Below are 23233 nucleotides of genomic sequence, written 5' to 3' on the forward strand. Positions count from 1 at the left end.
GTTACAAGTGAACTTGCTGCCTCGACATCTACTCTAGACCAAGGCTTCCAGGAAACTCAAAGCACGGACCTTCTTTTTTTTTTTTTTTTTTTTTTTTTTTACAGACAGTGCCTCAAAGACAGGGCCTCTGTACATGACGCTGAAGCACTTTAAGCCTGTCATCTTGGTAGACAAGATTGCCCTATCTGCTTCTGCCCTGGCTTCTTCCCCTCCCATGCTGTGAGGCCTTCTGGGGGCACAGGGTGATGCTATTTCATTTCCACCTGCACGTGGTATCCCACGGCCAGCGCATACCTGGGCTCGGTGCAGCCGCTTCAGCTCCTCCTGCTTAGCCTGTCGCCGTGCTGCCTTCTGCACACGCCGCGTCAGCTTGGCACTCAGCTCCTCTTCTGTGTAGGTTCTGGGCTAGAGAGGGTGAGAGGGCTCCTAAGCCAGCTGCATAGGTGGTGAGCTGGCATGGGTCTGAGGACTTTCCTCTCCGTGGGAGTCACTGCCTGCTAGCCAGTGGGCAAATGGTAGGTGAGGCTGGGCCACAGATTTCACAGTAATTGTCCCTGCTGAAGTCTTAAATACCACAGGGCACAGCTGTGTCACATAGGCTCCAATGTGAGGCACTCCACCTCTGTGGCAGCAACAAGAAGCTTAATTGGGGGGGGGGGGTGAGTGTTGGGAGATTAAACCACAGACAGACAGGTACTCCTTTGGCATTGAGGTCACGGTGGTCATTTAAGCATGCCTGTGATTTTTTTTTTTAAGGTGGTGATTTAAGAAAAAAATGTAACGCAGTAAAACATTTCTCTAGGCCTCTTATTTCTGAGATACAGGGAAAAACAAGGTTTGGAAAGTGAGGGGTCTCTTCCCTCCGCTTGTTTGGGATTGCTTTCTTTGTAATGGGGTTCATAAGGACTTTAGTAGCTACCATCTAAAGAGAAAAGGTCTGGGTGCCTCCATTTTAAATCTCAGTGAATCCAGTCTAACACAGGCTGGGAAACGAATGGTGCTGGTGGCTGCCAGGGTCAGCAGAGGCAATGGTTGCCATGGAGAAGAAGGGTAGAAGTGATCTGGCTGGGGTCGGGGGGGAGGTACTTGGGTGGCCTGTGATCTTGGAGGAGGCAGCTGGGCAAGTCTCACGCAGACACTGATAGATGTCCCAGCCACTTGTACACACGGACCACCGACACACTCCCAAAGAATTCAGTGACTGGACAGACATCGGGCAGCCACTGAGAAACGTGAGTGGGAGATTGACTTCCTTCGTGAGACCCTCTTTATTTCCTCTAAGAAAAGGGACCATCCAACATTCAGCTTGGGTCCAGACTTATCTCTCCTCAAGGAGCTCCAATAATACAAGGTGGGGTGAACAGGCAGGAGGTGGTCTCAAGTACTGTTCCAGTGTCCCAGTGCCCTAATGGTCCAGAGCGGAGGCTGATGACCATCCCACAAGGGCAGCTCTGCCCTCACCCATGATGACATGCACTCCAGCCAGCGGAAGAGTGACTGTCTCCTCCTCTTTCTGTGACACAACTAAAGAAGTTTCTACTGTGACAGCTGCATGCACGTATGACAGTTAGTGAGGACGCGGCTGCAGGCCCAGCAGGGCTGTCCAAGTGGTTAATCACAGACAGGCATGCAATGAGGACCAGCCAGCGGGAATGAGACACTACCTTTGATGAATAGGCTCTCCTGAATGCCAAGGCGTGTGGTACATAAACCGACTTTTAAGGGGATGGCAACAGAAAACAAAACAGAACAGTAATGATAATGATGATTAAAAAATGAAAACAGAATACAGAAATGGAACAAAAATCAGTTAGAGGTTTAAAACAAACACAAGACGATCACATGATCGCTTCCCACAATGCCACACAGGACTACACAAGAAGGAACCCTGGCCGACGAGACTCAGTGAACTCCACTGTTGGAGTTGGGGTTCACTTTTCTATTCGCAGCACAGCAAGCATACCCTGAACCCCTTTATGTCTGTTCTTTGTTGTATCCCAGTTTGTTGAAATGTGTGGTGACTTGGCCCTCCTCAGCCACGGCAGCTCGCTCCTTCCTTCCTTCCTTCCTTCCTTCCTTCCTTCCTTCCTTCCTTCCTTCCTTCCTTCCTTCCTTCCTGTTCCTGCCATTGAACACTTAGCATGGCATGGAAGCCGGAAGTGGGAAACGGCCACTGACCCTCACTCTCTTGACAGGTTCTCAGACCTGGCGGTGTTCTTGAACAGGGCCATGTGGTTTCAGTGTCTGTCCTGGGACTGGGCAAACCTGCTTTTTGAGAACTATACCCAGTGAAGGGAACCAAAATAGCACAAATCACCGTGATTAGAGGAAGCACCAGTGCTTGGGCAACCACTGAGACCGCTTTACTTCACACACTGACCAGAACTGCTCAAAGCCTTGGCCAGTTTCCTTTGCTCTCATGGTCTTCTCATGGGTCATATAAAGTGCCTAAAGGTCCCTGTGGACACAGGGAGGGAGGTAATTGGAATCTGGTGATATCCGGGACTCGGGGATGCTAAGGGTGGCACACGGGGGGACCTGCACAGGATGCCACGTGCACGCTAGCTGGGGCACACACTTTGCTGCTCTTACCTCTGAGCACGGGCATCATGCCTGCTCAGTTCCTCTCCCCCACATAGCTGACTGTGAGTGAAGTTCTCATGCAGAACAGGACAGTTTAAGAAGGAAGCATACAGATGTGGTCCCCAGGGTCCTACAGACACACTTCCCGGGCCATGCTGACACCTGTCTGCAAGGAATCCACAGCACCCTCTTAGCGCACTCCCTGCTGGGACTGGTACCAACTTGGCAGTGGCAGTGATAGGGATGACAAGCATGACACACTTTGGGTCACCTGGGAAAATAGGTTCAAGAGCATGGCTAGCTGGCTATGGAGCTGCTTCAGTGCTAGCCTTACTCAGGATAAGGGGCTGGTGGAGGGCAGGGTGGACCCTAGTGGGCCTCAGTGGTGAAGGAGTAGCTGGGTAGGCTGCACTTAAGAGCCAGGTGGTAGCAAAAGTAAGTTATTTCTTGTTGGCAGGGCTTTAGATGGCTAGAAAAACCTGGATTGGGCTGGGGAGATAAATCTGTTCGTAAAATCCGTGTTTTGCAAGCATGAAGACTTGAGTGTGAGCTACAATCCCCCACCCCCCCCATAAAAAGCCTGGTTTGGTGGGGTGAGCCTATAATCTTATAGCTAGGGAGGAGGTGGAAACAGGTAGATCCTTACCCCCAAGATTTGCTGTCCGGACCGCTAGTCTAGCCTACATGGTGAACTCTTTGCCATACACACATACATAAAAGGTGGACAGACACATGAGGAGTGACACTCAAGGTCATTCTCTCAGCTTCTCACATGCATGTTATATACGTGTGCTTGCTCACATACAAATAGAAACATGTAACCCCTGAGTAATTTATTTGTATAATAAACATTTGAATAAAATTAAGGCTCTGGCTTTGAGTGAGCATGTGCCACTATGGAAACCAAACCCAGGCACTTGTTTCTTAAGTGCTGACTCAGGCCTTGGGTCTGTGAAACAGGAAGAGGCCTAGCTTTCTCCTATACCACACTGCGGCCAGAGGCTTCCTTCTCCAGGCAAGCCAAAGCCCAGATTCCTAAGATGGCAAGACCATGGAGACCTTATGTAGCTAGCAGGTGCACTCTGCAAGGACAAGATCACTCCTTGTGGTCACAGGAAGTGCTGAAGACAAGCAGGGCCTGGGCAGTGGCAAATGTGGTCCCCTTGCTCCTGAAACTTCTAATTCTGAAAGGTTTCAAACCCAGCAACACTGAAGGAGGAAGCCAGCGGTGCCAGAACACCTTTACCGTGATTCCCAGATGGCATAGTACCACGGCAAACTTCAGGGCACCGTCTTTACACAGTGCCTTCCTTCACACTGAGCTGTTTAGACATCAGAGACCCAGTCTCTAGAAGCTTTGGCAGGTATTTCCTCCTCCACAGAAGAGACACATCTTCCCAATAACTACAGTAGCCGTCACCTGCTGGGAACTTGACATTGATTTGATAATGGCATTTTAAAAAATTACGTATGCTTGCCATTCACCACTAAATGTCACCAGAGGTGGCAAACCGTCCTCTACAGTTTTGTGGGTGCTTTGCCCTGGTCTGTTCCCCACTTAGGTTCCATTTTTATTTCCCTCTCCCACCTTTTGTTTCTGAGTCAGGATCTTGCTATGTATCTCTGGGTGGCCCAGAACTCACTAGGTAGCCCAGGCTGGCCTTGAATTTGTTCAATCTTGCCTCGGCCTCCTGAGTTTTAGGGTTGCATGGAGTCACCATGCCCAGTAGGTTTCATATGTTAATACCACGCCCTGCCCTCGTTCAGTGAGATGCAACATCATCCGAAGAGGCATGTTTGCCATTGCCCGCTTGTCCTCAGCCTTCTCTGTGTGACCTCCAAGGACTCATCTTGTCCCTAGGGAATACACCCGGTACATAAGGTGTCCAAGGTCTTGCTGCTCTAGGAATCTGTGAATGGCTTGTTCATACTGCTAGGAAGTTGAGTCCTTCTGTTCTTCATGCCTGTGCTCACTGGGCGGCTTTACCAAGATGTTGGATCTGGCATAGTCAGCTGGGGGCATCTGGCACTCCCCACTGTGGCAAGATGTGTCATTACCTCATGGAGAAGCAGTGTGACTTGACCATAATGGCAAACAGGGATAGAAGACCAACGTGACACAAACTGTCTCCACATGAGCACACTCACCATAGGGGCAAAGGGGACTTTGGGCCACATTCTCTTTTGCTCAGGCTCCTTTAGGTTGAGCTCAGCATAGGGATGAGCTTTGAAACTCACGTACATGTGCACGTACCACCTTTGTGCCAATGTCACTGCCCAGAAGACCTCAGCAGGCACACCCAGTAGCAACACATTGGACTGAGTTCCCATGGAGAGCACATGGTCCCCAGGCCTTCTGGTGCAAGAAATGAGGCCTGGGTGCAGGTGATAGAGAAGGAGAGGTCTGTGGATCTTAGTGACTAGGACAGCAGGGAGCTATCATCAAGCCCCGGCAGACTAGACAGATGAACAGAGAACAAGACAAGAATGAACTGACTTTTTTTAGTCTGTTGAGTTATTAAAAGAGGAACCGAGTCAGGCTGGAGGATGGGGCTGTAACAGGAAGACACCACCTCAGTGAACAGACATATAGTAGGTGCAGAGCTTCCACAGCCTGCCCTGGTTGGTTTACAGTTCAAGGCTGTTGACTGAGGAGATGACTGAAGTCCAAGCCTTGAGAAGCCATGTTAAAAAGGGACAAGAGGGAGTGGTCACTGGTAGACTGTGCATGCCTCAGTGGATGACCCATACCAATACCTCTGACTAATGCTGCTTCAGGGTCAATTCTTAAACAGACAAAGTTCTCTCTACTTAACAAATCACCAGAGAGCAAATATGACCAGGCCTACTCCTGGAGCAGCCTGGCCTACCTCCCCTCCATGCTTGGTGCCTAGTCCACACTTGCATGACTCCAAGCAGCACCTCAGCTTTTCTCCCATTGGCCTTGATAGACTCTGCTCATGGTGTAAATACTCAGGGCAGGCTGCTAACTGACAGAGTACCCTCGCTTCTTCAGACTGAGGCGATACTCCCTCCTAGCTGCTGATTTCAAAGGCTCTGTGGTTTTTGCTGTTGGCTGTGGGCTGGCAGAACACTCCAATGTCTGCCCACTAAGAGACAGAGCAGGAACTGGCTCTCCACCCTGGCTTTCATAGCCTGCTATCCTATCAAAGAATGAATTGATGCTTTGCCACCCCCTCTCTGAAGCCCTTCAGGGACTGGGCGCACCCACCTCTCGTTTGGACTTCTGGGAAGACCTCTCGAGGATGTCATCACTGGACAGGTCTGAGTCCTCTGAGAAACTCAGCTGGCGCCGGAGATGCAGCTCTGTTGGGTGAAGGAAATCCAAGTGAGAACGGCAGCCTGTACCCCACGAACCCACGCTGCAGGAAGTCAGCTACAGGTGGGTCTCTAAAACATCCTCTTCCTACACAAGGAAATAGGAGCTTGTCCCCAAAGGTGATGGGCCCGACACCAAATAAATGACATCCTAGATACCTACTCAAGACCCCTTGGCAGTTCTCTGCTCCACTCAAAATCAGGCCCATGTATGGGGTCATGTGACTCCGGCAAGGTTACCAGCAGGAATCTACCCTACTGAGTTTCAAGTCGGCACCTGCCTTGCTTCATACAGCGGATGAGGCTGAGGTGCATGTGGCTTGTGCCCTCTCCTAAGAATCCCTGTGGGAGCAGCCCAGAAGAGTGGATCTTTGTGAGCTGAATGTCTAGGGAGGCACTCCTCACACCCATCCTGTGAGCATCCCTTGGCCACACTTACCTGCTCTCACCATTGGAGATGCCCTGCGCTGGCCAGAGTCCACCGTGGCGCCACTGGATGGTGTACTGGAGCACGATTTCTCATCGCTCTTTTTCTTCTTGTCCTTCTTGTACCCAGAGAAGACTGATTTCCATAGGGACTTGGGCTTAGCTGCCACATCTTCTGGGAGGCTTGGGCTGGGTTTCTCTGGGGGCCTGGCTTCCCCTTTGGGTTTCTTCTCTTTCTTGTTCCTGCGGGGAGAGAAGAGGGACGACCTCTTTTTGCTCTTTCCACTGGAGCCCTCAGATGAGGTGACAGAGCCATCGGGGCCTCCTGAGTCTGACGGAGGGGAGAGGATCTCTTCGCTGGTAGCTTCATGCTTCAGGGTAGGCTCCTGAGAGCGTCGGAGGCTTGGGTGCTTGGTGGACTCGGACCCGCGTTCCTTGCTCTGGGATAGCGCCGTGCGGGACCTGGAGGATGCCATCTCCATGGCCTGCATCCTGCTCAGCTGCTTGGCCATGGCATCTCGCAGCGCCTGGCTCTTCACAGACTTCTCCCGGGCTCGCATGCGCTCCTCAGCCAGCTCCTTGGCTTCTGCTGAGACCAGAGGCAGTCCCCTTTTCTGGGGTTGCACATCACGCTCCAGTGGAGGGAGCCGCCCGTTCTCCTTGGCCAGGAGCTTCTCTGAACGGGACCAGCAGGATGGAGGTGTGAAGAACTTCTCCTGCAGACTGGAGTCCTCAGTCTTGTCATCGTAAGTGTCCTCCACATCGTCAGCAAAGGGGATCTCATCCACGCTCTCCACAAAGGACTTCCGAACCTCCTCCCTGGGGGGCTGGGCTGCCTCCCGTGGGGGCCGCATGAATGAGGCAGGGGTGGGAGGTGGGATAACTGAGGCCTCCCTGGGCTCAAAAGTCTGATGGGGTTTCCTTCGAAGGGTGGCAGGCTCCTCGTTGGGGGGTGGGGGTGGGGGTGGGCTGGAAGGTGGAGTGAGCATGGTGGAGTCTGAGGTGTTGAAGCTCTGGCTGCCCAAGGTCTTCATGTTGGAGGAGCTGCCATGGAGGCCCAGGCCCGAGCTGCTCGACAGGTCCCTTCGTTCCTCCTGGTTGCTCCTCAGCTCCTTGTCGGAGGGCGACTTTGGGGTCAGCAGTGGGGGCTGGTCACCAGCTGACTTTGGCAGGCCCAACCTTTTAGGAACAGGTGGAGGTTTCAGAAGGCAGAGACCCTCATCCTGAGGCGACTTGTCTACTGAGTAGGATTTTAGGGTTATTGGCTTCAAGGCAGGGGATGGGAGGCTGGGCTCTGAGCCCTTATTCCGGTCCACAGGAGTAAGGCCCAGGCTGCGGCGGATCTCAGCACTCTTCATCCAGAATTCTTCCACCAGATCACTCCGCTTCAGGGCCTCCTCCACAGCCAGAGGGCCACTTAGTCTGTCTTTGGGGTCTCCTTGGCTCTTCACAGGGAGTGGGGTGAGGGGTGTGGATGTTTTGGCTGGAACTGGCTGGAAGCGTATGGGGGACTTGGTGGGCGATGGGATGGAAGCATCTGAAGAAGGTTGAGGTTGGGAACAGATGGGGAGCTGGGTGGAGGGAGGTGTGGGAGGAGTGGCAGGGGCCAGCAGAGTCTCTGGCTGTAAGCTGGTGGGTGAGGTAGGCGACCTGGCTTCTGGCAGGGCCACAGGCTGTGACCGAATGGGTGAGCGTACAATTTTCTGTTCTTCAGGGGCGTCAGCTTTGGGCTTTTCTCTGAGGAGCAGAGGTTCAGGGAAAAGTGGCTCCTCAGGGGACTTCACCTTGGTGGCGATGGAGGCAAGTGGGGGCTTGGCCTCCTACACAGAAAGAAGAGAACAGAGGCTCAGAGATGAGGGTTTCAGAAGCCAGCACCTTCCCTCAGGGGCCTTCTCAAAGGGCCTGAATTTACTGAAATAAAACCCTCTCCATCCTTTGGCTGTTATTCACGGAGCTGCAGAAGCTTCCTCATTTTCTGCTCTACTTGCTAACTTTTTAAACCCTCTCTGCTTAGCTTGGACAGCTTGAGCTTTCAGGGTTGGTGCATCTCACACACATCCTTGCTTCTTGGTCCACTCACATGAAGACTGGCCAAGAGCACTAATGAATATGGCTTTCATCCCAACCCACAATAACTAGAGCTCTGGGGTTCCCTGAGGCACTAACATGCTTGGTGCAGTCTGCTCTTGTCACACTGTCCCTCTGAGTAATCACGGTGATGAACACAGACACTTACAACTCCACCCTGGTTTTCTAAGCTTAACTATTGGACCGTGCCATGTTTCCTGGAGCCAAGGCCTGGGTTTGGATTCCTTCTTGGTCTGCCCTGCACATGGCAGTGCCCAGACTAAGGACCTCAGATGTTAGCCTGATATGGGTCATTCTCTAAAGTGTCACACACTGCTGGTGATCTAGGGATATGTTTTTCATTTAAGTAGTTACATATTTGTTTTACCAAAAGGAAACAAAATATGCCTGTTATAAACCTACAGATGCATTGCATCGGCTTAAAAATAAACTTGCCCATCATCAAGGACTGAGGCAGCAGCTGCAGCCTGCACCGCCTCAGTGGCCTTACCTAGCACAAGATATGACGTTTTTAGAATTTCACAAAATGAGGTGGCTACAGGGGGCTGTATCTCCTCTTTGTGGAGCTTACATCATGGGTCCTAAGATGCAGTTTCCTCAAGGTCCTGCCTAAAGTCCCATTGACAGCCCCCACCCCCACAGGCCTACTTACCTCTGCTCCAGGGCTGTGGACTGGGGAGAACAGAACAGCTTGTTTCTGAGGTGGCTGACTAGGGCTGGAGACTTGGGAAGGAGCTGGAAAGGAGGGACACAGAGGTTTATAAAAGGAATTAAGTCCCTTCTACTTAGGAGTAGGGTGCAGTCATCCATGGAGGATCTCACAGTATAGCCAGCCCCTTGCTGAGGCAGGAGAACAGGGACTCAGATAGGCTAACTTGCACTGTGTTTCTGGGTCTGCCCTCAGGCTATTCTAGAAAAAAAAAAAGTCAAGTTGACTGCCCATACCCTGGGTACTCCTGCAGCTGGCACCCTGGTCATTATGTGTGGAGGCTATGGTCTGGGTCTCAAGCTTTGTGAAGTACCTTTGGTCTTCCCACGCTCAACAACCCAATGAGAGGTACTACTGCCTCAGGCTGTTTGTAGAGATCTGTGGCCCCAGACAGGCAAGGACAAGGACAGTGGCGGGTGAGGCTACTGCTGGGCACCATAGGCTATATTCCGAAGGCCTCCCCTAGTATTGCGAGCATGCCCCTGCAGTCTCTGGCATTCTGGAAGTCATTCCTCCTGCCCCCACCTCTTTCCTCTTGCTTTGGTGTATCAGATAGCTTCTCTTCCTCGTTTTCTGACACTCTCAGGTCCAGCTCTGCTTTCAGCTCGGCCTGGCTCTGTGCTGGATGTTCCGTTTCAGCATCAGAAGGGATATCGTCAGACCAGTGCTGATCTGAGGGACGTAGGCAAGACACAGGTTTTTACACATTTTGAGCCCTGGATGTGTTCCTTTTCTGTGTCTTGCTTCCTTAGAGATGGGGTGATCCACTGTGGCATGAGGTCTAAACTAGGCTCCGCAGTCCCTGCAAAGCAAGCCTCTTCCCAGGCCAGATTTGACGCTAAGCATCTTGTCTTCTGAGTGTGAAGTTTGCAGAAACCTGTGGTGCTTTTCCTTCTGTTGTGTACACAGAATGTGTGTATGGTATGTATGTATGGTGTGTGTGTGTGGTGTATGTTTGTGAGTGGTGTATGTGTGTGTGCTAGGAGCCACGTGAGCATGACAACATTCGCCATTACAAGATGGCGCGGGCATCCTGTCCTCCCACAAGTAAACAACTAACTGCGCAGGTGCAAAAGGCAAAAGCGCGCCAAAGTCACTGCCCATCCCGGGGCGTAATATGGGTAATGAGTAAACAGCCAATCAGAAGTGAACACGCCACTCTAGGGTACATACAGCAGTGCCTTTCCCGGGCTTGGGGTGTCTTCCGCTTCTGCTGATACAAGAATAAAGCCTCGCTGTGGTAACCACCCAAACACTGCCTCACTTGTCTCTTTCGCGGGCGAAGGGGACACGGAGGGGCTCGGAATATGTGTGTATGGTGTCTGTGTGGTATGTATAGTGTGTGTGTGTCCTCATCTGTTTGTTGTGTGTTTGGGGTGTGTATGTTGCGTGTGTGTATGGTGTATACATGTGTATCCTCATCTGTGTGACGGTCAGAGGCTGACACTAGGTGCTTTATATTGCTTTTCACTTTCTCACTGAACCTGGAGCTTGCCTTTCAGCTTGACTTGTTAGCCTGTGAGCCTCTGAGGTCATCCTGTCTCCACCCTCCTCCATGCGTGGCTTTTACAAGGGAGTCAGGCACCCCTGCTTGTGCAAAAGACATTACACTGAGCAGCCCCCCCCCCCCCCCAATCTGTCTGCTTTTTACACGAAGTGACCATGACATAACAGGCTGTGACAGAAAAACAAAATAAAAAAGCTCTTTGGGATTGCCTGCAGACTTATCTTCCCTTTTCTTTCACTAGTCTCAGAATGTCCCCCTTTGCCCCCGACCTTCATCCCTAAACTTTCATTGTAAAGTAACTTCTGTGAGTCCCACCCACTCTGGTCCTGTCCGCCAAGGTGTACCAGGAGGTCACAGAGGTGGAGAAGGGAGGCTGGGCCCCATACCATCCAGTTCAGCACCAGTGTCTCCAGGGTCTCCATCCTCTGCAGCTTCCCCTTCGGTCTCCGCTGGCTCAGAGTCCACATCCTCCTCTAGGTCATCTTCATCCAGAGGAGCTGAAAGCAGAGACATTTAAGGACAAGAGGAAAGGGACAGACAGACAAATGCCTATGTAGGGGACAAGAAGATAGTAATGCATAGGCCACAGGGAGAAAGGAGGCCCCCGGATAACACGGACCATACTCTATAAGTGTGGGTGCCGTGGCCATGTGTCCACCCTAGAAGGGCCAAGTAGAGGCAGGAGAGAGGCTTCTGGCCTGGAGGCATCACCTTTTCCCCAGAGGCTGCTGCTATGAGGTCCTCAAGTCAGTCATAATCAAGGGATGCTGTGAGGCCATCACCGTTGCTTCTAACAGTGCCTACACAACAGGCCCAGTGCTGGCCTCTAATGTGCCAGAGGGCCCTGTTCCTCATGTCCACTTTTGGGTGACAAAGCTTGGGTCTGACGGTTAAGTGTCTCACATAGGGCTCTGCTGTTAAGCCACAGGTAGAGGCTGATGCTTTTTTAGAGGAGTTTATTAAAGCAGGAGGGTGGACCTGAGGAGATATGTAAAGTTCCCTTTCTGCCAGGTGTGGTGGTGCACACATTTAATTCCAGCACACAGGAAGGAGAGGCAGGTGAATCCCTGAGTTCGAGGTCAGCCTGGTCTACAAAAGCAAGTTCCAGGACAGCCAGAGGTATACAGAGAAACCCAGTCTTAAAAAAAGAAAAAAAAAAAAATCCCTTTCCGGGATCAAGAATTGCTCTTTGGGGCTGCAAAACAAAGCAAGGCACTCACCCCATTTTATCTCCCCTGAGGCGAAGAGTTTGTACACCACCTGGCCCTTGCCTGTGTTAGCTGAGGATCTACTGATGGTACAGAAGCAGAGCAGGGAGGACAGAGGCTCTGGCTAGGATGCTATCAGCCTGAGGGTGATAGTTTTGTGTTTTGGGGATCAGGGCATTAAAGCACATTTGGGTTTTCTCAAAGCTGAGCTGAGAGTGGGAGGGGCCAAGTGAGCACAGGCCACTGAGCTCAGGTGGTTGAGAAAGAGGCTCCTTTAGGGGGTTTGATGCTGGGGGCAGGGGACTATGAGGAGGAAGGAGCACCTTGAAGATTCTGAGAATGCTGCCTTTCTTGACGAGGGAGGAAGCAGTTCTGTGAGCTTTGCTCTAATTCCCTACATTGTATACTTTAATTCCCTACATTGTATACTTTTTTGCACACTTACTTTGAACACAACTAATAGGATTTTTTTTTTTTTTTTTTTTTTTTGTCTTTTAAAGACAAGGTCTCACTATGTAGCTCTGGCTGGCTGGCTGGGAACTGGCTGTGTGTAGACCAGGCTGGCCTTGAACTCAGAGACCCTGCTTCTGCCTCCTGATGAGAGGCATGTGCCACTGCACCCAGATGAACTTTTTCAAAGCTGAAACTGGAGAACTATGGCAAACAAGATTGGAAAAACTGCAGACAGCCCAGGGTTTATGAAGGTGTGGCTGCACGCCAGGTAACGTTTCCAGGCTCCTGACCCTCACCACCTGCTCTTTCTGAGACACCAGCGCCATCCAGGGAGTGGGCAGTGCCAAAGCACTCTCTTATACCGATGGAATTTGCTACGACAGACAAGGGAGAAAAAAATCAAGTATCCCCACAGGTCTAAAACCTTCCAGTGATCTCCTGTTTTGAGACACTCATGGGAGACATTCACCAGGGAATGTGCAACTATGACTCTGGGGACACAAACACCCACTGAACAACACCCCTGGGTCCAGCTTCAAAACTAAGCTTTGTACTTTGATAGTGAGGTCATCCTTGTATACTCTGCCATGTAGGAGAATAAGAGACCACTGGAAACAGATTCTGGGCCCATTCTGGAGGGCCCTTGTGCCATCGAGGTGGTAACCACATTCTCTCCGGCAAGAAAGTTGGAACACTAATAAGGAGACCACTCCTCAGTTCCCCAGGCTGGCCCAGCCTGGTCCTGGTCTCTTGTACCTTCCCACAGTTTTCCTACTAAGAAACATCTGGCGCAGAGTGGGAAGGGTGGGGGTGTTTCTACACTCCTGGGAATACCTGGAAAGAAACGATGACCACACATATCAAGAAGCAAACACTTGAGAGCTATCGTGCAGCGGCAGCGGATGTGTGTGGAGACACAGCTAGAGCAATGGAACCGAGGGACGGAATTCTTGTTAAGATGGAGAGCTGCGCTGGAAGCGGCCACACAAGTGAGGAGCAGCCACACACTACGGAAGCCGGGAGTCACCGTTTATTGTAGCTGCCTGTTAGGACATCCTTCCTCCTCAGCCTCCTTCCTCCTTGCTCTGGCTCAAAGGGTGAGGAGAAGTCCGCATTAGCTGGCCTAGACTGAATCCTTTCCCATCACACATGTCTGCTTTCAGCTGCTGGTGGACAATCGGGGTAGAGTCGGTAAAGACCCACATGTGTCATCCTTACTGGTCCCAGAAATCACTGCCAGGACACCAGTTCCCAACCAGGGGGGATGCTGTCTCCTTTATGGGGGCATATAGGATTAGATACATGCAGATTGTTCAGCACTGAGGGCAGAAGCCGAGGACTGGATATCCTGCAGTGGGAAGGACTGTTCTTCTCCGAATGCCAAGCATCTCTCCTTGAGAAAAGGTTGCTAGTAAAACAAGTAGGGATAGCTAAGGCTTCTCAGGCCGCCTTTGGCCTGTGTAGCTTTGTCTGGGGACCCAGCTTTGCTGCCATGTCTTGTACAGCTTAGCCATGCCCACAGCTCCTCACCGCTTCTCTTAGGCAAACTCTGCAGGAATTCCTGTTTTGACTGCTCCTCTGACACACTGGTAGGTTTGTGGAACAGTATCTGATTTCACTCCACATCCACCGCTACCCAACTTCATTTCTATAGGTTTAAGATTTCAGCGTAAAAAGCTTCCTTCCCCCTTGGGTTTCACAACCAGCTACTAACGATAATTTTTAAGAGGTGTGACTCCGTCCTATCTCCGCTGTTGGTCTCCAGGCTGCCTGAGGATGGAGGATGCACTTCTGGTCCATGCACAGATGGGCTGTCTGACAAAGCATGCACGAACCCCACCCCACTGGCTTTGCCCTCGCATGCACCAGCGACAGGAGCTGAGTCCTAGAGTTAAGGCACCAGCAGAGCTGCCTAGAGAAAGAGGTTATAATGAATGGGGGGTGGGGAGTGTCAAATATCACCAGACTACCTCCGGAGACAGTCTCCAGCCAGGCCTGTACTGCTGCGCGGCGTACGGAGGGAAGGCCGGTCACTGAATTTAAAACAGATGATAAATGCAAAATTAAACATTGGTAAGTCCTCAGCAGTGAGAGCTGAAGTCTGTCCTAAAATTCAAAACAGAGGAAGAGGAACAGAGACACCATAAGACAGACAGCCAAATGGTACTAACACAGGGTGTGTATGTGTGTATGTGTTCCGATGTTGGCCTTTGGGACAGGTATTTGGGATAAGGAGAAAAGACAGAACTTGAGAGAGAGCAGCTCTGGCTAGGGCTGCTGAGTTGTCCTTGTCCCCATCTTGTGGGTCATCTTGATGTCCTAGAGGAATAAAACATCACACAAAAACCCCAAGTTTTCCCATGGATCGGAAGTGATCTTCTAAGGACACAGAGCCTGACAGGGCAAGCAGCCCTGGGAGGCACTGCCCCAACCAGAGAAAGTGATGCCACCAAGGGTCCCTACATGGAAGACAGGGGGTCAAAGAGAATGACCTATGACCACCACACCTCTAAATGGGCTTTGCTCTCTTTTTATTGTTATTCCTTAGAAGAAGCCAGAGCCGGGATATGGGGGGGGTAGATCTGTAAGGTCAGCTGCTCTGGAGGCTGAGGCAGGAGGATCTTGAGTTCAAGATCAGCCTGGCTAGCTTAGTGAGTTTGTCTAAAACATAAGACAGACAGACAGACAGAGAGAGAGAGAGAGAGAGAGAGAGAGAGACAGAGAGAGAGAGAGACAGAGAGAGAGAGAGACAGACAGAGAGAGAGAGAGAGAGAGAGAGAGAGAGAGAGAGAGAGAAAGGAAAGACAGAAAGAAATCCAAAAAAGAAAATAAAAAAAAGCCAGGCATGACAGTGCACACCATTAATCCCAGTACTCAGGGGGGCAGAAAAAGGGCAGGTCTTTGCGAATCTGAGGCCAGCCTGGTTTACACAGCAAGTTCCAGGCCAACCAGGGCTACACAGTGATACCTTGTTTTAAACAAACAAATAAGAAAGGAACCAGAATAAATTCCATGTGCACCTTAGTAGGAAACACAGGCCACTCTGCCCAGGACTTGACGTAAGACCATGAGATGGAGACACTGAGGCACCTGTGCATTCCTCCTTACTTTGAATCCCAAATACACTCCCCTCTCTCGTCCTGACGTGCACTCATGCAACACCCACTCTGAACACACTCTGAGGAGGGATATAAGAGAACCCTGTTGAAAAACACAGAAGACAGCAAAGTCTAGGTCTTCTGAGTCAGGTCCATATTCCTGTTTTGTGTTAGTAGAGACAGAGCCTCAGAACTCAAGAGAACTTTACATATTCTTGAATGACAGGCAAGGACAGTGGTCCCCCTGCAGACAAAGCCTCTGCAGCCTCTGGAGGGGCCGGGAATGGGGGCTCAGGACACACATCAAACTCTGGGACTCGAAGCAGTTACCTCTAGAAGTGGAGGACTCAGAGGCTGGGAGCATCCTCTCCTCTGCCTCTCTCTCACGGATGTGTGTCCAGTGCACATCAGCCTGGATCGCCAAGGGATCCGCTGCGGTTATGATCTGCTGCAGCCTCTTGTTCCCGGCTAGGGAGCCAGGTCCCCAGGAAGGAGGGTAGAGGGAAGACAGGAGGGAACAGCAAACAGTCAAGGGAAGGAGAAAGGAGACAGGACAGGAAACGAAACAGAGTTACAGTGTTTGCCAGGACCAGTGTGAATAAGAAAGAGGTAAAAATTGAGAACATGCATGTTTACATGTGCACACACACACACACACACACACACACACACACGCGCGCGCAAGCACACATGCACGCACACACACATACCTTCTGTTAGGTTTGATTTAGTCATTTTGAGCTTCACATAAACTTCTTAGTACAGTGAAATCCACACTCCACCTCCAAATGCAGAAGAAATTTTTCCTTTCCATCATGAAATGGATCTGAGGTCCACACTGCCCAGGGTGGAACAGGTGGACGACCCTCACCTTATAGGACCATCACTCCAGGGCCCCGGAATGTGGTTGTTACCTAGCACAGCCCGAGCTCCTGAGGACACCCTTCCTGTCAGTCACAGGTGGGCTAGGATGGTGCACCACTCTGCCAGGAGCCAGGCAACTAACCAGGACAGATGGGTGCGTTGCTGGAACTTTCATTTTTGCCCTCTGCAGTGAAGCCAGAGAGCACATGCTGCATGCTGGCATGGTGGCAGGGGCATCGACATGGGGGACGTGGTCAGCATGGAGGGTGGGGACAGCAGCTGGAAGATGAAGCTGAGATCTGTCCTGTGAAGTCTGGAACTCCAGCATTCAGGCAGGAGTGAGACCAGAACCTCTTCCCTCCTGTGAGTGAAGCCCTTCCTTTCTTCCTTACAAACTGCATTGGAAGCCCTTCTGACCTCTCTGGGCATGAGATCTGCCTCTCGGCTATAAAAACCCAGCAGCGGCCCCTGCATACACTTTTGCTGCCAGAGCAGGTAGAATTCACATGCAGCCCTGGCCCGAAGGACCCTCTCATTAGTGCTTGGGTCATGCCACACAGTAGTAGGGTTAAGATAGCAGGACAGCCAGTAACTAAGGAGCATGGGGGTGGGCACCGAGGAAGGAAGGCAGCTATTCAGGCGGTAAGAGCAGGTGCCACCGATCTGAAGGACTCCAGCTTCCAACCGGAAGTGCGTGTCTGTCCTCCCCTCGACTGCCTTAACTACATACCACCTGTCACTACCAGGGCAGCTTATGATTTGACCTAATGAAGATGTGGCCTGGCATGAAAGCCAAGTGATTTCTCTGATGCGGAGGGTAAACTGTACCATGACGTGGAGAGTCGGCCCCTCAGACTCTCTTACTGATCTATTTGGACTCACAGCCCATCCCCAAAGATAGTCTGCCCAGATGGCACTGGTAAGGGCTGAATCCTGGCAAACGCACTAACAGCTTAGATGTGTCAGGACCTGGGAGGGTGAGGCACAGAGAGAAAGGCTGCTCCTCTCTTTGGCTTCTAAGCCTCAGAGGGAAGAGTTGAGCCTTTTCTCTGAGCACAGCTCTGCCTTCTGCCAGCACTTACAGACTTGTGGGGTGTGTGGGTCTCTGTGTATGTGTGGTGTGTATATATATATATGTTCTGTGTTTGTGTATGTATGCTATGTGTATGTGTGTATGTATATGTGGTATGTGTGTGTTGTGTGGTTGTGTATGTGCTGTGTGTTGTATGTGTGCTGTGTATGTATGGTGTGTGTGTGTGTGTGGTGTGAACGGAGGAGCCATCAGCAGCATGGAGACCCTGAGGTGAGAGGTGAAGAGCTGTGGCTAGGCAGTGAGGTTTAACTGGATAAAGGGATCTCAGAATGAAAGCTACAGGGACACAGGTTGGGTCACCGTCCATAAACCTTGTTCTCTGTCCTCTGGGGATCTGCTAACTCACATGCTTGTCTGTGCTTTGTCTGGGGAGGCCGGGTCAGGGACAGGTGCCCAGATATGCCCAGAGCCTTTGAGAACAGCTTTATAAAAAAGACCTTCCACGTGGGGCCTGCTCTTGGAGGTATATTTTAGATGGGTTCTTGGGAGCTGGGGTGGAAATGGCCAGGAGGCAAAGCGGGTACCTTCACATGTACCCATTTCTTCTTCCTTTGAGAGATGCTGGAGCCACTGGCCTTGCAGGAGTTCTCTGTCCCAGGGGCAGTACTCCCCTTCTACAGCAGGGGGAGCCAGACACCCACAGACAGCACCAAGAATCCCCCAGGGGGTCAGTCAGAGAAGGGAATGGAGGGAGGAAAGAGAAGAGAGAGCAAAGTTATCCCCACCACATGCAAATGTGTCCTGCCACTCTGTCCACACAGGCATCCAGGTCTGCAGCCCCAAAGATATGCTGCAGGCTGGGGACAAAGGAACATCCAGAGCTTGGCTGAGTGTGTGGTGAACTTCCCAGCTCAGCTCGGCAAGTGAAGCCTTCATGAAGGGAAGGTGGGCAAACTCCCGGAGTTGTATTAGGGCTAAAGGCTGCTAAGTATTCACCATCACGTGGAGTAGGCAAAATACGTTTCCCGTGGGAGCTCTGAAGGGCATGGACTCACCCCTTAGAGCACAGGGGAACTCTGGGCCAGCATGGTATGCACACGGGACAACAGAAAAATCATGCTCTGGCCAATGGCAGCCCTTTCCAGCACATTCCCTCTTCCTGTCTCAGGAAACTCAGCGAGGCTGCTTAGATCCCACGCTGGCCTTCGGAGGAGTCAGAGCAGGAGGATGAGAGACTACGCTCTCTAGAGAAGCTGCCAACACCACAAAGGGTTCTGGCCCTGAGCATACTGCGACGGTCCATGGCAGGGGATGCGCAGAGCCCAAGAACAAGCAATGTCGCTACAGTGAGCTAGCTTCTCTGTGCCCGTGCTGTCTGGAATTTAACCCGCAACTCTGATGTGGGGCTGCAAGAACATGGAAGGGCGTGTACTCCCTCTGGCTCCATGTCCCCTGGGAAGTGGGCAAGGCTCTCCTCGGGGAGCCAGATCTCTACCACCCACGGGCCCTGTGCAGTCAGGGCAAGAGTGATAATTCTTCCACAGACAAGTTCCTCCTGTCTTCAGGTCACAGCCAGACAGGTGAAGGACAGAGAAATCTCAGGCCCAAGGCAAGAGGAGCTTTAGAAGAAGCCAGAGTGCCTGGAAACTCAAACGAGCATTCTTCAGGCCCCAAAGGTTACTGACTATTGTGGCTGGAGTTGGTCTAGTGAACACCTACAGTCACAGCCTCCTGACACCCTGCACCAGGGGAGACTACTGGAAGGAGCCAACTTTCTCTGTCTTTCTACAATAAAGTTCTGTATGGAGCCGAAGGGGGGAAAGATAAGATGAAAAAGTAAAAGGAACTTAATTTGGACATAGTCCTCAGATGAGCCCCGCCTTCCACTTCCAGATTAAAAATACCAGAGAGTGTGCGTGTGTGTGTGTGTGTGTGTGTGTGTGTGTGTGTGTGTGTCTGTGTGTCTGTGGAAGATGGTGACCAGGAGGAAAGCAGCGAACAGGATGTAAAGTGAGTAAGTTTAAAAAAAAAATATTAAAAATGAATAAAAACCTCAATGTACACAGAGGACATTATTTTTCAGCTTGCCAGACGCTGTATCTTGTTCTAAGGTTGGAGTAAACGAGGGCCAGAAAACCCCAGGTCTTGAGGGCAGCATGCGGACTCTAATGTCTGTGAGACCTTACATTCACACTGGCAAGAGCTGAAGGGGTGGGAGGTGGGACGGGTCAGGACTAAAGGAGATGGTTCTGACCTTCACTGGACTCCTCCTCTTCCTCCTCCTCATATTCTTCATCTTCTTCTTCATATTCCTCCTCTTCCTCCTCGTCCTCAGGCTCGAAGTTCTTGGAGGCTTCCAGCTCCTCTTCACTCCTCCCCTTCAGAAGGGCATGGATCCTGACTGCCTCCTTCCAGGGAACCCCGCCCAGGTCAGAGGTGGGGAGCTGATCATCTTCATCTTCCTCCTCCTCCATCTCTGACTCAGAACTGCTGAGAGTAAGAAAGCACCCAGCTTGAGTGAAGGAATGACAGCAGGTGGAGAGGGACAGTTCAGAGCCACAGACGCAGGCAGCAGTTTCCAACACAGCAAGGGAGAGGAAGCAGGTCAGGCCACCCTTCCCCAGCTGGGGAAGGGACAAGAAGGAACGCACCAATGGGGCGGGACAACAGACACACATGTACAATACCTATGCAGACCCACCTGGGGAGCAACCTGGCCCGTGGGGCCCAGAGGCTACTCACTGCACACCCAAAATGGAGAGAAGGTCCTGGCTTGTCACTGTTTGGCTGAAGGAACTCAACTGAACTCTATGCAAACTGGCTAGAAGCTTCCAGTGACCATCATGGTGAGCAGAGATGGGGAGGAAGCCCCAAGAGGCTGAACCAGCAGGCAGAAGTGTCTGTCTGTCTGTCTGTCTGTCTGTCTGTCTCTCTCTGTCTCTCTCTCTCTCTCTCTCTCTCTCTCTCTCTCTCTCTGTCTCTCTCTGTCTCTCTCTCTCTCTCTCTCTCTCTCTGTGTGTGTGTGTGAGAGAGACTGACTGAGAGGGGGACATTGATTGAGGGTCCAATTCTCTATGTTCAAGGTGCAACTTCTCTATGGAACATGCCACACAGATGAAGTGCAGTCAGGGCCCATGCCCAGTACAAGGATAGCAGGACCCCTGGAAAAGGCCCCACCACCTCCTGGGCCTTGCTAATTCTCCTCATCTGTTCCCTGCACAGCACAAGGCCAGCTCGGCTTGGGATGTGAGCAACTGCTACGTTCAGTAACTGCTGCAGACAAAAACTCAACCTCTGCTCTGATTCAGGCCCTGCCAATGAGGTCCAATGACATGCAGGATCCAGTCACATGTGGCCTTACTAAAGATGTTTCCAATTTGTTTCAGAGTCCTGAGACTCTGTCCTCCATCTGAAGTACACACTGGACCAGGCTGCAGAAAAATCCACCTTTACAACGAAGCACAGGACTGAACGCTGGGCCTAAGGCTGTACAGGGATGAGGAGTGGGGTGGCTGGTGAGTCTGTCTCCTGTGAAGGTGGGGTTAGCGCCTCACGAGCCCCTTTGTATATGGGGGTCAGTCAAAGCACACGCTGGAAGGCAGCTATGGTGCTCATTATGGATCTCTGTCTGACGGGGGGCCTACAGTGAAGTCTGGCCACACACTACGACTGAATATAGGGACTGGTCACACTAGGAAAACCAAAGACTTTCTTACCCCAGGGGGAAAAAGGGGGCTTCAGGTTGACCCGAAGACTAGATCAACCACATGGACTATCAAAAATTACTATGCATATAATGGAGTCCCAATAAAAACCTCAAAGCTCCAGTGAATATGATATCACACATGGAAACCAGAACAAGAAGTTCAAGGCTTGCCTAAGTTACATAGTGAGTTTAAGGCCAGCCTGGGCAACTGAGTGAGACCCCATCTCAAAACAGGAAGCTAAAACAAGAAGACTTGGAGTATAATTCAGTTTGAAGTGCTTGCCTAGCATGCCCAAACCATGAGTTCAATGCCTGAAACACAGGGTACGTCCTGTGGAGGCACCCTTCCGTAAGTCAGGGCATTTCCTCTGGTCTCACTCCCTTGGCCTCACAACCCCTCTGCTGTACAGCCACTCTTATGGCCGAGCAAGTCTGACTAAGGCACACAGGTGTCAGGATTTCCAGCCCAGTGCCCAGGCTCTTGAGTGCTTCCCCCAGAACTCAGCAGTGACTCAGAACCAGCAGCTGTCAGGGTGGGATGTGCACGAATTTGGTTCAGATGCACAGCTCTGAAAAGACAGATCTTATTCCCTGGGGTTCTCTCTCTCCCTGCCTTCTTTTCCTCCCCACCGTTTCTCCTTCCTTCTTCTGGGCCTTATGTAGTCTACTCTGGCTTCCAATTCGCTATGTAGCAAGAATGACCTTGAACGTCAGTGCTACACTAAGTGGGCCACATCCTCAGCTCCTTCCCCGCCATAGTTGGAGGGAAACAGGAAATAGATTTTGACTCTTAGATTAAGCTTCTAGTCAGGGACTGCAGTCTGCTCTCCACACCCCCAGGTCCCACTGGCCCTGACAATACTTGCTGCCAAGCAGAGGGCCTAAGAAGGCACACAGTGTTCTCTACACTCACTCCGTGGAAATCCCACATGTGTCATCCTGCGCCCCTCACTAACTCTGTTGGAAGAGGGGCTAAAACCAGAAGAAAGGGGCACACAGGATTCCTGTTCACTCATGGTTGGCTTCGACAGTGGCTTTTCCTCTCCTTACTCTCTAGGTGCCATCAACTTTGGAGAGACCTCTGAAACCTTAATTGTCCTTTCTGCAAAAGTTACGTTTGTTCCAGGGGCTCACTGACTGGCTTTTTGTTTGCTTTGTTTATTTATTTATCTTTTCTCTTTTTTAAAAAATATTTTATTACCAATGTTTTACTCAGCTATGTGTCTGATGTGACCAAGGAAGCCAGGCCAGGACATCAGATACCCCGGGACAGGAGTTATATAGGGTTGTGCACCATGTCAGTGCTGGGAGTAGAACCGAGGTCCTCTGTAAGAACAGACAGTGCTCTTCACCATTGAGCCAGCTCCCCAGCCCCGATTTAATCAAATTTTTTATGTCTATGAGTGTTTTAAATATCTGTGCATCACATGCATGCCTAGTGCCTTCAGACATCAGAAGAGGATGTCAGATCTCCTGAAGCTGGAGTTGCAGAAGGCTGTGGCCATCATGTGGGTGATGGGAATCGAACCTGGGTCCTCTGCAAGAGTAACAAGTGGTCTTAAACCTTGAGCCATCTGTCCAGCCTCTGAGTGTTCTTTCGAGCTATGAGAGAGCAGGCAATAAAGAACACAGCAGCTGGGCTATGTACAGGCTACCTTCCTTAACATGGGGTTAGTTCTCCCTGGCCCTTAGACAACCTATCTCCCCTCACAACCCCAACACACATGCACAGAGAGACAGACAGACACAGACAGACACAGACAGACAGATACACACAGACACACACACAATGTGCCACCTGGAGACTTCTTTCCTAGGAGCCAACAAGGAGAAGTTAGACAGCTGATGAGACCTTGTTAAGTTAAGGTTCTGTGACAGGGCTTAGGACCTGCACGTACTATGTGAACCAAACCGTGGAGGTGATTATAACCTCCCCCCTCCCCAGGATATCTGCTGACCCTGAAGACCCCAGACACTCTGGAAACCAGTGTCTGGCATTACCGTTAAAGGAAGGCTCTCAGGTTGTCCCCAGAACAGCAGAACTGGCTCTCAATCTAACCATCTGCTACATAGCTATGAAACAGAGAGGCTGACGACCAGCCTGGGCAGGGTGACTCTGACCCAGGCAGGTTCTGGCTCTTACTCCTGGTGATGGAGATCAACACCCGCATCCCTGGCCTGCTCCACTAGGGATGGGCACTGCACCGCGATGGGTGCAG

At 51.3% G+C, this 23233-nt stretch overlaps 1 protein-coding gene across 17 annotated transcripts in view; it reads right to left on the reverse strand.

The window, feature by feature from the left end:
* Positions 1 to 23233, reverse strand: part of Mical3 (microtubule associated monooxygenase, calponin and LIM domain containing 3) — a 194537-nt gene that overhangs the window by 19365 nt on the left and 151939 nt on the right. For 9 of the 17 annotated variants that reach the window (XM_076940475.1, XM_076940486.1, XM_076940473.1 and 6 more), the window contains 11 exons: positions 19563 to 19798; positions 17893 to 17982; positions 15742 to 15879; positions 14284 to 14346; positions 11039 to 11149; positions 9671 to 9817; positions 9089 to 9171; positions 6362 to 8168; positions 5816 to 5910; positions 1665 to 1715; positions 295 to 405 (listed from right to left, as the gene is read on the reverse strand). In XM_076940475.1, coding sequence (XP_076796590.1) covers positions 295 to 405; positions 1665 to 1715; positions 5816 to 5910; positions 6362 to 8168; positions 9089 to 9171; positions 9671 to 9817; positions 11039 to 11149; positions 14284 to 14346; positions 15742 to 15879; positions 17893 to 17982; positions 19563 to 19798 — 2932 coding nt within the window. The remainder of the gene's footprint in view (positions 1 to 294; positions 406 to 1664; positions 1716 to 5815; positions 5911 to 6361; positions 8169 to 9088; positions 9172 to 9670; positions 9818 to 11038; positions 11150 to 14283; positions 14347 to 15741; positions 15880 to 17892; positions 17983 to 19562; positions 19799 to 23233) is intronic. The other 8 variants (XM_076940482.1, XM_076940477.1, XM_076940490.1 and 5 more) reach the window with 6 other exon arrangements.

This window comes from Arvicanthis niloticus, chromosome 9 (assembly GCF_011762505.2).
Source record: "Arvicanthis niloticus isolate mArvNil1 chromosome 9, mArvNil1.pat.X, whole genome shotgun sequence".
NCBI classification, from domain to species: Eukaryota; Metazoa; Chordata; class Mammalia; order Rodentia; family Muridae; genus Arvicanthis; species Arvicanthis niloticus.